The sequence below is a fragment of the Tachypleus tridentatus genome, chromosome 13 (assembly GCF_004210375.1).
Source record: "Tachypleus tridentatus isolate NWPU-2018 chromosome 13, ASM421037v1, whole genome shotgun sequence".
In the NCBI taxonomy this organism is placed as follows: Eukaryota; Metazoa; Arthropoda; class Merostomata; order Xiphosura; family Limulidae; genus Tachypleus; species Tachypleus tridentatus.
Window position 1 is genome coordinate 100,262,302 of NC_134837.1, and position 15,857 is coordinate 100,278,158.

Below are 15,857 nucleotides of genomic sequence, written 5' to 3' on the forward strand. Positions count from 1 at the left end.
TTAACCCTTGCAGCTTTTGTGAAGTCAACCTGGTTTTATACTCACAGCCACCATTTTCTTTCCATAAGGAACATGTTTATCTTGAATATTTAAAAATTCTCACATTAGGTCACTGTCTCCAAATAACACAGTTGCCAAATTCATAATAGATAATTCTTGACACACACTTCAAAAATTTTTTTTTTAAATCTATAAACAAAATATTATTCCTGATCTTCATGTCCAGCAAAACAATAAAACTAACAGACCAATGATCACTTGCACAAAGATATTCCATAATTTCCACCCTCTCTACCATATCTATACAGGAAGTTGACAATAAATCTAAAATAGCATTATTTCTAGTAGATTCCTTAAAAAATTGGTAAAGAAAACCATCTTAAACAGTTTCCAAAAGCTTTCTCCCTGAAACATTCAATATGCAATACTGTTACACAGTTAACCTATTTAAATAAACAGTACTTATTATTAATCATAACTATCTCCAGCTAGACAGGAGGTATTGAAATGGGAGATTGAAAGCCTGTCATCACATGCCACTCAAACAATGCCTATTACAGTGAGTGAACTTATTTGTCAATTTCTCAGCACACTTATGTATTTCTACAGTTTCTTCCAGCTGTAAAATGTAAATGCATTAACTATTTTAATGTGTTCTTTCTAAACTTTAGTCCTTATCAACAAATTCTTACTTAAAAGCATACGATGTTTTTATAGTTATTTTTAAGTGTTTGATTCTGATGGCAAAATTACAAAAAAACAAAACAAATCCTAAAACACTGATGTTTTTCTGGTATTGCTTTGTTTTATTATTATTATTATTTTTTATAAAGTTTCTATTTTCACCTTATGAATCACAGTAATCTCTTCCACAGAGTAATCTAGTATCATACAAGTATTATAAGTTTTCTTCCAAACAAGAAACACTACTTTCATTTTTCACAAGATTGGAGAGAATTTATTTTTCATTTTGTTTACATACTAGCAATCACATTGTAGCAAGAATCTTTACTAATTTTATCACATGAAACCTAAAATATTACTTTTAATCCAAACTCCATTTTGTCCTATTACATTATAAAAGGGTTATATGTTATTTCTTTGATATTGAACATGCATACTAAACACTGCAAGCAACAAAAATCGTGAACAAAGATATTCTGCCAATATGGAATCCTGTAAGATCAGAAGTAATTGCTATACAGAGCCTCTTATTGTTAGCATTTTGCTGCTACAGTGGTGGAGTAATTACTACAGTAAATTGTATAATATTATTAAACACACAGGAAGAAAAAACAGAACTCAAAACTTGCAAGTTTCTCATTTTTAATTCAAAATACAGTTTGATGCTTCTCAACTACAAGAAACTCGTAATTTTAAGATTCTGAAGCACAAGTAAATTGTGCTGGATCTTTATTTACACATACATGTATATATATAATAAACATCAGGTTTAAGAAACTGACATGACCATTTTGGCTAGACAATATACTTACTCACATTACTAAGATGTAATAACATACAAGTATTTCTTTCAAAGATGCAGCTAATAGATCCAGCTGTTAGATGCAAATTGTATATGCGAGGGTATTAATTTTTTTTTTGTTAAATCTAATTACACAGTGTTTTGTAGAGACTTACCAGTAGACTGTATGTGTTTGCTGATGTCTAATTATACAAAATCAATCTGATACTGATACCAGATGTGCTGTAACTAAATACTTTACTGAATTTCTATTGAATTTAAAATCCATAAGAAATAAGAAACATAAGAATGTTAAATGTGATAGGAGGTCATTAAATCTGCCAAGATCACTACTCTATCTACCCAAAAGAACCAAGCAATAAAAACTAAGTCCTTCAGATCAGTATTCCAAAACCAAAAAAAATTAAGAAGCAATTGAAAGATAATAGCCCACACCAAACAGTTCCACTAGAAAAATATCTTTTGCTGAAGAAAAAATCTGGATATGTTAATTTGAAGTGAATACAGGTACATGTAGTTTTCAATAATATTTAAGCTCACATTTATGAACTTTCTCATTACTCAAATCATAGGCTCTTAATATAAGCCTCTAACAATCTTAAAAATTTAAATCAAATCACTTCTAGTTCTTATGCACATACAGTCCATAGCAAACAAGTTCAAATCTTTAGGTCAACTTTCTAACACCTCATTTTACTCAAGTATCTTATTTCTGTATTTTTCAAGCATGTAGATATCTTCCTCATTACAAAATAATCAAAACTTTACACAGTAGTCTACAAGAGACCTTAAGAGTCTCACAATAACATTTTTGTTCTTAAATCCAAAATACTTATGAAAAGAACTTAATGTTTTCATCAGATTTAATATCAGATAAAGGGATTTTTATTAATGATCATCCCAAAATCCTTTTGTTTTCCATAGGATCAACATTCATCTAACATAACAAGCATGCACTTAATTTCCATACTTTACGTGCGCTGATTTAAATTTATTGAATTTGAAGCTCATTTTCTATGTTATGACTTACCTATTAAGATATCTAGGATAGTTTAGATAATAGAAACATTCTCTTCACTATCAGCTCTCTCTAGCATTTTAATTTTATTTATTTTAAGTTTGACACAAAGCTACAAAAGGGTTTTCTATACAAGCTGTCCTTAAGTTTTTAGTGATAAACTAGATGAAAGGCAGCTGATCAATAACACCTAATGCCAACTCCTGGGCTACTCGTTTATATATGAATAGTGCAATTAACTGTCACACAATAACACTGCCACAGATTACATGGCAAACATATTCAGATATGATGATTTGAACCCATGGTCCCTATAATTTTAGCATCATATTCAAATGGCCTGGTGGTTAAGGCCTTCAACTACCACTCAAGTTGCAAATTTGAATCCTGTCATTGGATATGCTTGCTTTCATTTTTAGTTAGTAAAAGAGCCTAGAATTGGCTGTGGGTGGTGATGAGAGGATGCTTTCCATCTAGCCTATTGAATCTAAATTAGGAAGAATTAGTGCAGACAACCTTTGAACTGCTTTGCTCAAAATTCCACAAACACAATATATCATTTCAATAATTTTGCTGCCTCTTGTAAGTTTCACTTTAAGGTTTCTACTAATTCACTGTAAATCTCAATTAAAAAATTATTCTTTGATGTGATGCCTTATAAATGACTTCCCAAAATTCTAGATTTAAGTTATCAAAAAAAAGTTCATTATAAAAAATTGTATAAACTTTGTCAAAAAAATTTTGAATATCATTTAAAGAATGCTAACTTTCCAGGTTTATGATACTAAACCTGATACTTGTTTGTTAACTTCACAACTCAAACCAACAGGCATGAGCTCTCTTCTAATTATCAAGAATTTTTCTACTGCAAACCAACTTTTTGGAAGATGATAGTTAAATTTAAAGGCCACAGTACCTTCTCACTTGGTTTCTTAAATAGTTTAGGGTAAGTATTGTTAAAGACCACCTTTTTGTCTAGAAACAAAGAACTAAAATGAAGTACACCCAAATCAAGAGAAATTAGTTATTGAACACTAAAGCTGTGCTCCATTCTCCAAAATATTTCCTTTGGAATTTATGAATATATAGTAACATAAGCATAATAACCTTCACATTAAATTTAAAGTTCTTGAAATAATAGAATTTTATAATTCATTTTCTCTAAAGTTATAATTATATAATACAGTTACGAAAATGTGTTTGTACCCCTGCAACCTGAGTAGTTTTGTGCTCATAACTTAAAAAGTATCACGATTGCTACACAACTTAATGTGCCAAAATTCCAGAGAGAACCAAGAGGAAGGTTCTCAGAGAAGTTAGCAGGAACCCTCATTTAACATGTAATGACATACAGAAACTACGGTTGAAGTAAGCACCTCTACAGTTACAAACATGTTATGCTCTTCTGGGTTCAAAGCATGCTGACCTTGTAGAACTCCATATTTAAATCCTGTTCATTTAAAAGCACAATTGAGGTATGCAACAAAGCATGTAGATAAACCCTTTACCTACTGGAAGAGTATTCTTTGGTCAGATGAGACTAAAATCGAGCTTTTCGGCCACAGTGATGTTTGCTATATTTTCCGTAAAAAGGGGAAACAAAATCTTCCAAAGAACACCATCCCTGCAGTTAAACATGGAGGTGGCTCGATCATGCTATGGGGTTCCTTCAGATCTTTTGGTGTAGGCAGCCTTCACAGCGTCAATGGAATCATGAAAAACGAAGAGTACATTGATATATTAGGCACTTATATCAAAAATGATGCTCGGAATTTGCAGCTTGGGTGTCGTTGGATCTTCCAGCACGACAATGACCGTAAGCACACATCAAAATATGTGCAATCCTGGTTGCAGAGAAACCATATAAGCAATCTGGAGTGGCCATCGCAGTCACCCGATCTCAACCCAATTGAAAACGTTTGGCATGATTTGAATACCAGGGTTCATCAGTGTCATCTGAGAAACTTGTGTTGGAGGCCTTCTGTTAAGAAGAATGGAAGAAAATACCAGTTGAGTACTGTCAAACGATCATAGAGGGCTATGAGGAGAGATTGCACCAAGTAATTCACCTGAAAGGCTACACAACTGTCCATTAAAGTGGATGCACAAACACTTTCTGCCCCTCCTATGTTTGGTTATTTGTTTATAAACAGTTTATTTGTCATTCAATTTACATAAAAATTTATGTAGATGTGTGTTGGTATAATATTTATAATATACTATACTTTCATTATCCTACTCATGATACTTAAGTTATAAGAAAAAAACCACTCAGGATGCAGGGGTACAAACACTTTCTGTCGTAACTGTGTTTTCATTCACATAAATGAAACTCAGCATTCTCTATTTCCTTAATAAATGTAATGTGCTTTAAGCTGGATAAGTTTCATTAAAAACTAAACTATCCATAAACAGTTAAATGAAGTTAAAGTTAAAATAAAGCTTTTAGATGAGAAATACATTGTCTTCAAATGTACTTTAAATATACTAGAATTTCCCAGAATTCATTAACCTGTGGTTTGAAGTTAATATACATCTGGTAGCATTTCACTAGCTAAAAATCTATTATTTTGCAACTAGTTATTTGAGGTAGAAGCATTTTACTCATACCTTAAATACTTTTTTTTAAAGGCAAACTAACATTTTTCAAGTAAGAAAGTTACTGCTAATAAAACCTCCCAATTAATATGTAACAATTTATACCACCCTATGGAATCACCCAGGAGACATGTTTATGGTGCATTGGTAATGTGTATAAAGTTTCAAGGTATAAAGTTCATTTTATAGATCAAAGGTAAAATTACATTACTGCATTAAAACTTTGTAATATATCCTTATTTTCACTCCAAGTCATGCTGAAAATGAATATACATTAATTAGGTGGTTATCTTTTTCTTCTAAGTCAAAATTGCTTTCAGGTAAAGTATTACAGTATAATGCGCCTTCAAGTATATACATAATATAGCAACATAATATTTTATAATTTTCCCTTCTTTGACTGATAATTGTTACTATACATTGTAAAAACTGTGTAAAATACTTCTGTAGAATTACATCAAATTAAAATGCTTGATGAAAAGTTTGACGTAATGGGTAGAAGAGTGTTTGTTTGCTTAGTTTAGTGCAGAGCTAAACAATAGGCTATATGCACTCTCTCTCTCTCTCCATTATGGGAAACTGAGCCCTGAATACGTGTCCTTTAAGTTCATAAACTTGCAGTTGAACCACCGGAGGAGGATTAGAGAGGACTGAAAGAGAGGGTAAGGATTTAATAATAAGAATGTTACAGAATTTTTTAGTTTAACTAAAATTTCAAGTGTTGTAACTATCAATTAATATACAGGCTTTTATGAATATGAATAATTTGGTATAACAAAAGTCTGCACAGATCTTTTAACTGTGAGAGTTTTTTGCCACAATATTTTTTTCTGAAATAGCTCAGTTGCAACTAAGATAATTTGGATTCAAGAAGACTGGACCAGTAAGTTGCACTTGAAATACTTTATATGTTTGACAAAATCAGAACAGATAAGAACTGATAGAACACTAGTTTTCATGCAGAATATTTAGTACGTTATTTTTACTATACTCTTAATGGAAAAATATATTTAAGTACTATAGGCCTACTCATTATTTGTAGCATATGCAAAAATTATTGTACCAGATTCATAAATGGTCAAGTCCAAGGTAATTTCAAGTAAATACAGTGTACTACATGGTAATGCGGGTTATACAATCCTTTAACTCACCAGTGTTTTTTTTTTAATACATATTTTCATACAAACATATCAACTGTATATGTTTCAAACAAATTTATACAACTTTAATACCTATTTCAGAGAATGAGATAAACTTATAAATTACACCCACTTCAAAAACTACTTAAAACAGTTAATCTAATGAATTTAAGATATTGTGTTAAGGTATAACTTGTATAAATACATGTATTAAAATATCAGACTAGATCCACTGTGAAATTCTGATATCTGTTAAGAACTTTGATCATTATGAGGAAGCTACTGCTTAAGATGTTACTTAATGATAGATTTGAAGGTAAAACAAATTTTCAAGTATCATTCTCTTAGATGTTTAACAGCATAATTCTTTTTTTTTTAATTCAGCTTTTAATATTAACTGCAACAGCTAGTGAAAATCTATAGCAAAATTAAGAAGACAACTTTTCTTTACATACCTTTGGTTTTGATCTACGACGAAAAGGATTTCCAAAGTTTTGCAGAAATCCTGTTGGATTAAAGCTGAGTCTAACACGAGGATCAGCATCTGATGTTCCTCGTCTTCTTCCAAAAGGTGGGGTTGCAGGGGGAGTGGTCCTCCTCCCAGCTCTATACTCAGCATACATATTAGACATACCCATCAATTACAGGATCTGACGAAAAGATTACCTGTAAACAAAACAGAAAAAGATAATATACAGTCTATTTCACATTTTCAATGATTTATCTTAAAATACACTTACATAGACTTGTAAAAACACATTAACCAGACATAATAATGAGATAATTATTCCACAGAACATAAATTGAATATTTAACTGATAACACATCACCTTCACAACTGTAGATTTATGTAAAAGTTACATTTATTCAGTGTTTGATAATTAGAAAAGTAAATCAATAAAGATAGCACTGTTTAATTATCAATGTATGATATAAATTGTTTTTAAATATTAAATTCTCCAAATTACATTGTTGTATTGAACATGTTACTTCTTTTCTACACCTTATCCTCGCAGGCACGTGTATAATATTTCTTATCTACTATTATCTAGTACAGTAACTTAAGGTCAGAGGAATTTTCCAAACTTTTAGTGCATTCGTGGTTGCAGACATGTGCATAGACTTAACAATGTCAGGTTATTTAGACTTAACAATTTCAGGTTATTTAGAGAAGTTGGCCAATCTCCTTTTGCTCTTTGTTGTTCTGGCTTATTCTACATTTGTTTTATATTCAAAGTAAATTTTTATAGCCAGCAGGACAGGTGATGCTTGGGTGGTATAACTTCACTCAGCAACTTTATAATGGAATGATCAACAGTGCCAAGGGTGTCATACACTCTGTGCGTGTGATAATGCTATTCTGATAGTGGGCCTGTGTTATTATATATATATAAAATCTTAGCAGATTTGAGAAGCAGGGAATTTTAGTTATTTTCTTGTAACAACAGTAATTATGCTCTATCATTATAACTAATTGTAATTTATATTTTTTATAAAGGTTATTTTAAATTATTAGTTTAGTTTATGGATCTACGAATAACCTAATTCTACCAAGCTGGCAAAGCCAAAAATAACTTTTACCATAATGCAGTAGTTCATACTTGTGCATTAGGTTAACAAGTGGAAATTGTATCACGGCGGGTATATATAGGGTTGGTTAGAATAGAATCTACTTTCATTATTTTTCATTTTATTTTTATGGTTTATTATTTTAATAAAATGTTTATTCTACGAAAAACTAATTTTAATTTTACAGTTCATTATAAAGCATAACAGATTGTTTCTAATTTTTACCTTAATATACAGTTTGGAGACTAACTTAATACTACTAAGCTATTCAGTATGGCAATTATAATTTTCACCACACTGTAGTTTATATATGGACATTCGCCTCAACAAGAGTAGCTTTTACCACAGTGCTGACAATGTTAAAGTATTTAACTTACCTATGTAGCAAACTGATGAAATAACCATAATATCTATATCCTAATCATTATAAGTAGTGTAGGTATATTTTGAACATCATGTTTAATTAGCAATGCTCATTATAACATATGTATTTAGTTTTGATCTTCACAGGTAGCTTGCTTTATTCAGAAGTTCACATTAATTCTCAGGGAAGCAAGTCATCAAGCTATTATGTCCTCAAGAACCACAACCAGAATTATTTAGTGCACTATGCATACTGCACTGCATATAGTAGTAAAGTGTACAATTAATTTATGCAAAGGCTAAATAAAAAAAAAACATCTAAAAACTTCAACAAAACAACATCACTCTGAATAATCACAAAATAAACCAAACTTGAATAATCTTTTGGTAATTAGTCCAAAATGGATAAAAACTTGACAGATTTAACTAGTTTTTTGCTCTAATAGTCTGCAATGAGTAAGTTAGCTCATTATTAATTAAAAAATGTTTGTATCAATTATTCTCAGAATTGTACGTCATCTGCACTGACAAGTGTGATATTTTACAAAACAGCAATATGTTGTATAGACCAAATGCTATATTAAAAAGAGCTAAACATTATAGCAATGGCACTGAGCTAAGAAAGGCTTATGCAAAAGATATACCCACTATCACTTAATGATTTTTAGTTGTAGTCTTTAAGATGTTTAGGAAATACCAGCAAGTTACTTTATGTATTACAAATATGAAAGTGCAATTTTAAGCATAAACATCAATACTGAAACAAAGTAAATTTTGTTCTTTTAACATTATTTTTTAAATTTGGAGATAATACAAAATATTATACAGTTAACATTCTTTTAAACTGTCTTAAATGTATGAACCTTTTATCACTAAGTGTTCTTTCAGCCAATCATAACCCAGACTTGTAGCCTGGATACAAGTGCAGTTGAAATTTGAGTTATAGTATAATTTGGAAGAAAAAAATATTACATTTAATGACAAATTACACTAGTTCATGTTAAAAGTTGAACAAATTTTGATCAAAACACTTAAGATATTTATTTTTTATATATTTAATTACAGTTGAATTACACCAGTGAGATGGTATCAACTTGAATGTGCAGATCAGGTACCATTATTAAAAAACCCCAAAAAAAACAAACAAACCAGTATGGCATACTTAAGAAAACCGAAAACATTTAATGGAGACAGTTTTAAAACATGACTATTTTTTTTTTATTGGAAACATATATACACATATACTACTTAAATCTACAATAATTATATAAAAATAAAATGATTGAAAAGAAATTAATCAGGTTACTGCAAACATTTACTGAAAAACAAAGTCTTGGATTAAGCTTTATTTGATATAATTCCTAAAACATTTTTTTAATGAAGAAAATGCTGTGTTACTTAAATACACCTTTACATATTTCATACTGTACAAAAAACACGTGGGTACATAAAACTAGAATAATACAAGCAATAAATAATGAACTTTGTTTTCAAAGTATTTAAGTTATGTTATACAGAGAATTTTTTTAAATACTACCTTCACAATCTATAAATGAAACACATTTAATGTGAAACATACAGACAAATGACTATTTGGTACATCAAGGCTGTCTTGCATATCTACTTCTGAAAACGAAAAATTTAAACCCACCCTTTACAATTCAGGAACTTGCCAATTCTCCTCTTAAACTCCTGTATGTGATGGCCTCCAATAGTGCCAATGACAACTTATTCTTTAAGCCAATCACAGTATTACAAAAATAAAACTGTCTTAGCTGCTTTCCCAAATCTTAAACTTGTGTTCTTTCATCCTATTAACTTCAGAAGATATAACACAAATTAAAGAACTTTATCCTACTACTGATCCTGCAGATTATTTTATAAATTTGGATAAGATCACCTCTTATCCATCTTTTCTCATCAAGAAAAAAACAAGTTAAGAGATATTACCTATTGCTATAAATTAACCTTTTTGCCCTTCCAGCCTTGGAATTATTCTAGAAACCCCTCTTTGAGCTCTTTCCTATGAGTAAATATCTCTTTTCAAATAAGGACACCAAAGCTATACACAGGATTCCAATTAAGGTCTAACTCAAGATTTTTATACAGAGAATTATATCTTTTGACTTAAGTCATGTGTATATCCTACAATTCTATTAACTTTACTAATAGCAACAAAAAACAATTGCTTCAGAGGTCTGAGTGATTTATCTACTACTATTTCAAGATTCTTTTCTTCAGTCACATTACTGATTGAGTTCCCTACTACACGATACATATGATTCAAATTGTGATAACTGAAATGCATTACCTTACTCTTACAGTAATTGAAAGTAATTTGATGAATATTTCTAAGTTATCCATTGATATATGTAATTCTGTACTATTTCAACATCCTTAATACTACTAGAAATGCTTAAGTTTAATTTCACCAGCAAACTTTATAATTTATTAAATATATCCTTATTGACAAAAGGGCACTTGATGCACTAATGTTGCCTTTCAAAACCCAAAACAAGTATCAAAATTGAATAATGTTTTGTTAAACCTCGGTGACATGATTTTCAACTGTTACACTTATGAATAATTTACAAAATGCCAGCTTTAAGTTTTTAATAACATATAGTACTTTATTAGCATCTTTACCACAGCCAAAAACAATTTTAAAAAAACATTAATATGCCACTTTTAATCTCATTAATTTCAATATGTTTCCTAACTAAATTGAAATGTCCTTTCAAATTCTGCAGAAATCAGCAACTTATCAGACTGTACAAGTCTAATTAAAGTAAAAAAAAAAAAGGTGAATATCTAGCAATTTGGTAACATGTATAAATATAGATAATCATGTGTTCTTCATGATATATCAACAAATGGAAAAAAACATTAAAAAAAAAGAACAAAAGATGTCTAAATTGCTGCACCAAAAAGTGAGGAAACAAAGTAGGAATGGGCATGTTGTAATAAAACTTTCTCTGTATAACTTCACATGGGGACATGCCCAACTTCCTGTCCATGTTAACTTTATTTGTATACAATAAGCCAGATGGAGTAAAACTTCTCAAACTTAATGATGGTTGTCATACAATAGCTAGAAGTTTCAATAAATTAAATTATTGGAGGCAAAAAGTACTGTAAGTTCTGTTAAACAAGATCAGAAGAATCAAATATTTATGCAGATCCACATCTCACAGTTTGTTTTGTTTTTTACAACTTGTCCCACCTTTAGCAATTGCATGAAAAGGCAACAGGATTTCATGCATTAGCTATACACATGGATTAAACTCAAAGATAAAAAATCCTAAGGTTTTTGTGTATCAACACTATGGTCATGGATTCATTATTGCCTATACAAAAGTAGAAGAATCATACACACCTTTGTGTGTACCCATAAGTTGTACAATATTATGAACACAAACACAAAGTAGGTATGAATGGGATATTGGACACACCCCTTTGCGAGGTTGTACAGAAGAAGTGTTTTTACACCATGCAAATTCTCACCTTGTTTCTTCACTTTTTGGTGCACCCATTCCTACACTTTCATTTTTAAAATACTTTTCCACTTGTACATACAAGGTGACATGATCTTATGCATCATTTATTTGTGTGCAGATCCTGTATGTATAACAATGATACAGGCAAATAATGATGTCTGTGCACTGCAAGTGTACAGGTGTGCTGTACATGTGATGGCACATACTATACTTTGTAATGTAATTTGGATGATGTAGTATGAATTGTGCAAATACTAAGTGTTGATAAATTAATTAACTACTTCACACTAGCATATGGTATTTGCACTATTATTCTCTTCTGTGCACTTATAACTAAAATAAGTCTGTTATACATCTAGAAGCTTTCAACAAAATCAGTCAGTGAGATTGAGAGATTTCTGGATTTTTTTGTATCTGCTTTATTGATTTTCTCAAGTAGTTCTATGAATTTTAATTTTGTATGTGGTTTGTATGCATCTCTCAAATACTTTTGAAGATTTATTATTTGGTTGTTAAAGGTTTATGAGTAAATAGTTTGTACTGTATGTATGGTGTACCTGCCCTATTTCTATTACGAGTATTACCATAATTATGATAATTAGGGAGGAAAAAAAGTATGCACATAAATTACAAGCCTATTTCAAAGATTGAAATACTGATATTATTAAAGCCACTTTAAGGTAAGAAATATATGATCATAAGCAAGTGTTTATAGTGTTTTTAAGTCTGATGTATTATATTGCATATTCACAAAATTTATCATGATGGTATGACAACTTTTGGACTTGATAGCAAAAAACAACAATCATTTTAATTTTATACACTGTAGTGTTGTCACAGTAATTATATTTAGTTGTTTATAACAACAGACATGACAGATCTTCAGGAAAACCATTAAATAGATTTCCCAGTGATGTAGCTAGAGAAATAAGTGGAGCTATAAAGGATCTGGTAACATTTAGCCATTAATGCACTGATAACATTATTGTTAATATGTGCCACTGTGGTTTGTAGTCCAGGCTTAATAAGTTCTTACTGTTTTATATTTTTAATGGTTCTTTTCTTGCTTCACCATGAAATTATTAATAATCATTCAAATACATTCTTAATTTTAAAATTTTAGGAAAAATGTTATGCAAGTTTCAAATATGTAAAAGTGTTAAATTTTTCTTGTAGATTTCATTCCTTTGGTTTATATATGTATTCCTTTTTTGTATAATCTTTCAATCAGTTTTATTAAAGAGTAATTACTCTAGAGTTACCTACGTGGCAGTTTGGGCAGTAAAAACTGGGTTTAATATTATTTTCACAGTTCATAAAAATTATATTTGCCAAGCTTATATTTTAGTTCTCAATACCATGTCATGATCTGTTTATTAAAATTTTGGATGAGAATTTTTTTTCATGTAACTTAACACTACACTTATGTTATTAAAAAACAAACTATTTTTACGACTGTTTACATGAAAAAAAAATTATCATCCAATATTTTGATCATTACGTAATGCACTGCTTTCACTTTTTTAGACTGAGAGTAATATAGTTTGTTTTATTTCCATACACTAAGAGTGACAATTTCTCTAACCCGGAATTTATACTAGTGCAATTTATATTTTTGCTACCATCAAAAATGCAAGCCTGAGCAATCACTGAATATTTCTATTCACAGAATAAAAGCTTACAAAAGGAGAGCAGACAAGAGGAAACAAATCAAGCAATCAATGTTTTATTATTAGTCTTTTGTAGAAGAATAGCCTGGTATCCAAAGCTGTCTGCACTAAAAAACAAACAAACCATAATTAATTATAAAGTTTTCAAAGAAATATTTGTACAGACTGAACTTTTAATAAGTGACATTAGTGCATTACATTCGAATGCAAGTCTCCAAGAACTAAAACATCAAAGCCAGAAGACAGCCTTCAGAATGTTTCTTTAGATGAAAAATGAAATAAAAACCCTATAACATGAGCACTTTCAAAAGGTGGGCATTTCTTCTTCAGGAGTAAACTGGTTCCAGCTTTTCTTTAAATGAAATATTGATTTTAAGTAATTTCAAATAAGTTATGGTTTTGATTTGTTTTCTATCAGACTTCTTATAAAGATGTAGGTTACTGCTGCTCCACATTTGAGAACCCCCCTCACATATTATTATTCCATAGTTTGTAGACTTTGTATCAGAATGTAGTTTGGAACTGATCAGGGCAGTGAATTTTATTAGAAGTATCATATACAGATTAAAATAACCCACAGTCAACTTACACCTATCAGCATAACAACTTTCTTTTTTTGTTGTTTCTTTCTAATTGTTCTGCATTTTCCTATTACAATATGTGATCTGTTTGGTGCATCAGGTGATTTGAGCAAGATTCCAATTTTTAAGCAGAATTAACACCAAAACTGTTTTTACATTGTGAAGTTGCCATTACATTAACTGTTACATACTGTTCTTCACTTAGTCTAAATAAGTTGACTACTACATTGGTGGCATGGCTATACCCGTGATGTGCGATGAAAGTGTAAAACCTCTATTGAAGCTCGAGTGAGAATAAGAGATTGTATGATGCTGGTTTAATGTTTTTATTTTGTTTATTTATTTTGTCAACTCAGTAAACTGAATTATTCTGTTGCTTTAGGGGCAAATTTATTCTGAGTGGGAAAAAATGACTTGATTGGAGGGGGGAGGGTTTTTCCAATTGGAAGATGAACTATGTCAAACTGATAAAGATAGCAGGAGCAGAACATATCTGCTAACCAATTACATACAAACTCTTTGAATGAACATTTCAAAAAAAAATTTTATTACACAAGTTTACTGATAGTATGAGGTTCTCATTTCAATCTCTACTTACAGAAAGAGTAAGTTATCCTAGTTTTGAGTATCAAAGAATTTAGCGTAAGTAGTCTTCTTGGTGGTCTCAGTTTATTCAAAAGATTTTAATTTTCATAAAAGTTTTAAATTCTAAATGGGAGTTAAAGAATTAATTTTTATGATATAGGTTACCACTAGTAATAAATATCAATATCATACTCTATATAATTATAAGCCTAATAAAGTTATAATTCTTTTATAAGTAGAGGCAAGACAATTTATTTAAATCTTCATTGCAAAACCATTATACTTCACGTAACCCTGAAGAAGTACAGTCCACCTTTCACAGGTGTTCAGGTTTATACAGTTTTTATCATCTTGTATCAACACCTGTCAAACTTACGTTTTTCTGAGATTATGAATTTTTTATAAGAAATGGTATACAGTATGTTAAGACTAAACCAGAAGGCGTTAAATTAATTGAGAATGTCAGCACAAAATGTATCACCAAGTTGTAGTAATAATTGTTCTTGGTTCAATCCCTAACGCCAATACTAATTGCTAGTGCTACTATCTACAAATAATACTCAATTACGCAAATTATACATTATACTCACTGCAGTTATAGGCTCATTAATAGTAGTACTAATCGTATTATTAGTCATTTTATTTACAATGGTTGATTTGAATAAATATGTAAAATATAAAAAATGGGACTTTATTTTGTACATAATTTGAAATATTTATGAAAAAAAGAAAAATATTGTAATTACTCATAAACAAGTTCAATATTACCTGACTATAGTGTTAACATCATTCTGTAAAGAAAGTATCACTCAGATTTAAGATTTTTTTTTTTTTTTTCCACACCCACGATTACACTAACCAAACGGCAAGAAACTAGTATTTATACCCACTTAATTTCATTTCACTGTTAACACCTGTACAAAATGCTAGCATCATCTGGTGGATAATATTTACAACAACAGCATCGTGAATATCCTGGTATGAGTTTCTAAGATTAGTGAAAAACTTTTTGTTGTTTTTTTTTTACCGGAAAGAATGAATCTTCTGATAAGCTTCGAGACTCTTATTTTTAGTAACTGATTTAGTAATTAAAAGGGAGTGTGTATTATCCAGCAAGTGAAGCTTACATTAAGCTCTTATTTTTTATCTTTGAGTAGAAATATTATTAAGGTATTTCATATATTTATGGTAAAGTTAATAAGTTTATCTACAGCTGTTCTTAAAGTTGAGCCACTGAACAAAGAGAAAACAGAGAACCAATAACACCATACCTACCATTCACATTAAAGAATTGACTGCCACTATTAAAATGCATCTTCTGCGCAGATAATATTTTCTAGGTTTTTTGCGT

The 15,857-nt window shown here is 30.1% G+C and overlaps 1 protein-coding gene across 3 annotated transcripts in view; it reads right to left on the reverse strand.

The window, feature by feature from the left end:
• Positions 1-15,444, reverse strand: part of LOC143239969 (ras association domain-containing protein 1-like) — a 44,892-nt gene extending 29,448 nt beyond the window's left edge. For 2 of the 3 annotated variants that reach the window (XM_076481678.1, XM_076481681.1), the window contains exons 1-2: positions 15,275-15,444; positions 6,697-6,907 (exon numbers count right to left, since the gene is read on the reverse strand). In XM_076481678.1, the coding sequence (XP_076337793.1) occupies positions 6,697-6,879 (183 nt within the window). In that variant the 5' untranslated portion in view covers positions 6,880-6,907; positions 15,275-15,444. The remainder of the gene's footprint in view (positions 1-6,696; positions 6,908-15,274) is intronic. The other variant, XM_076481679.1, reaches the window with a different exon arrangement.
• Between the last annotated feature and the right edge of the window lie 413 nt (positions 15,445-15,857).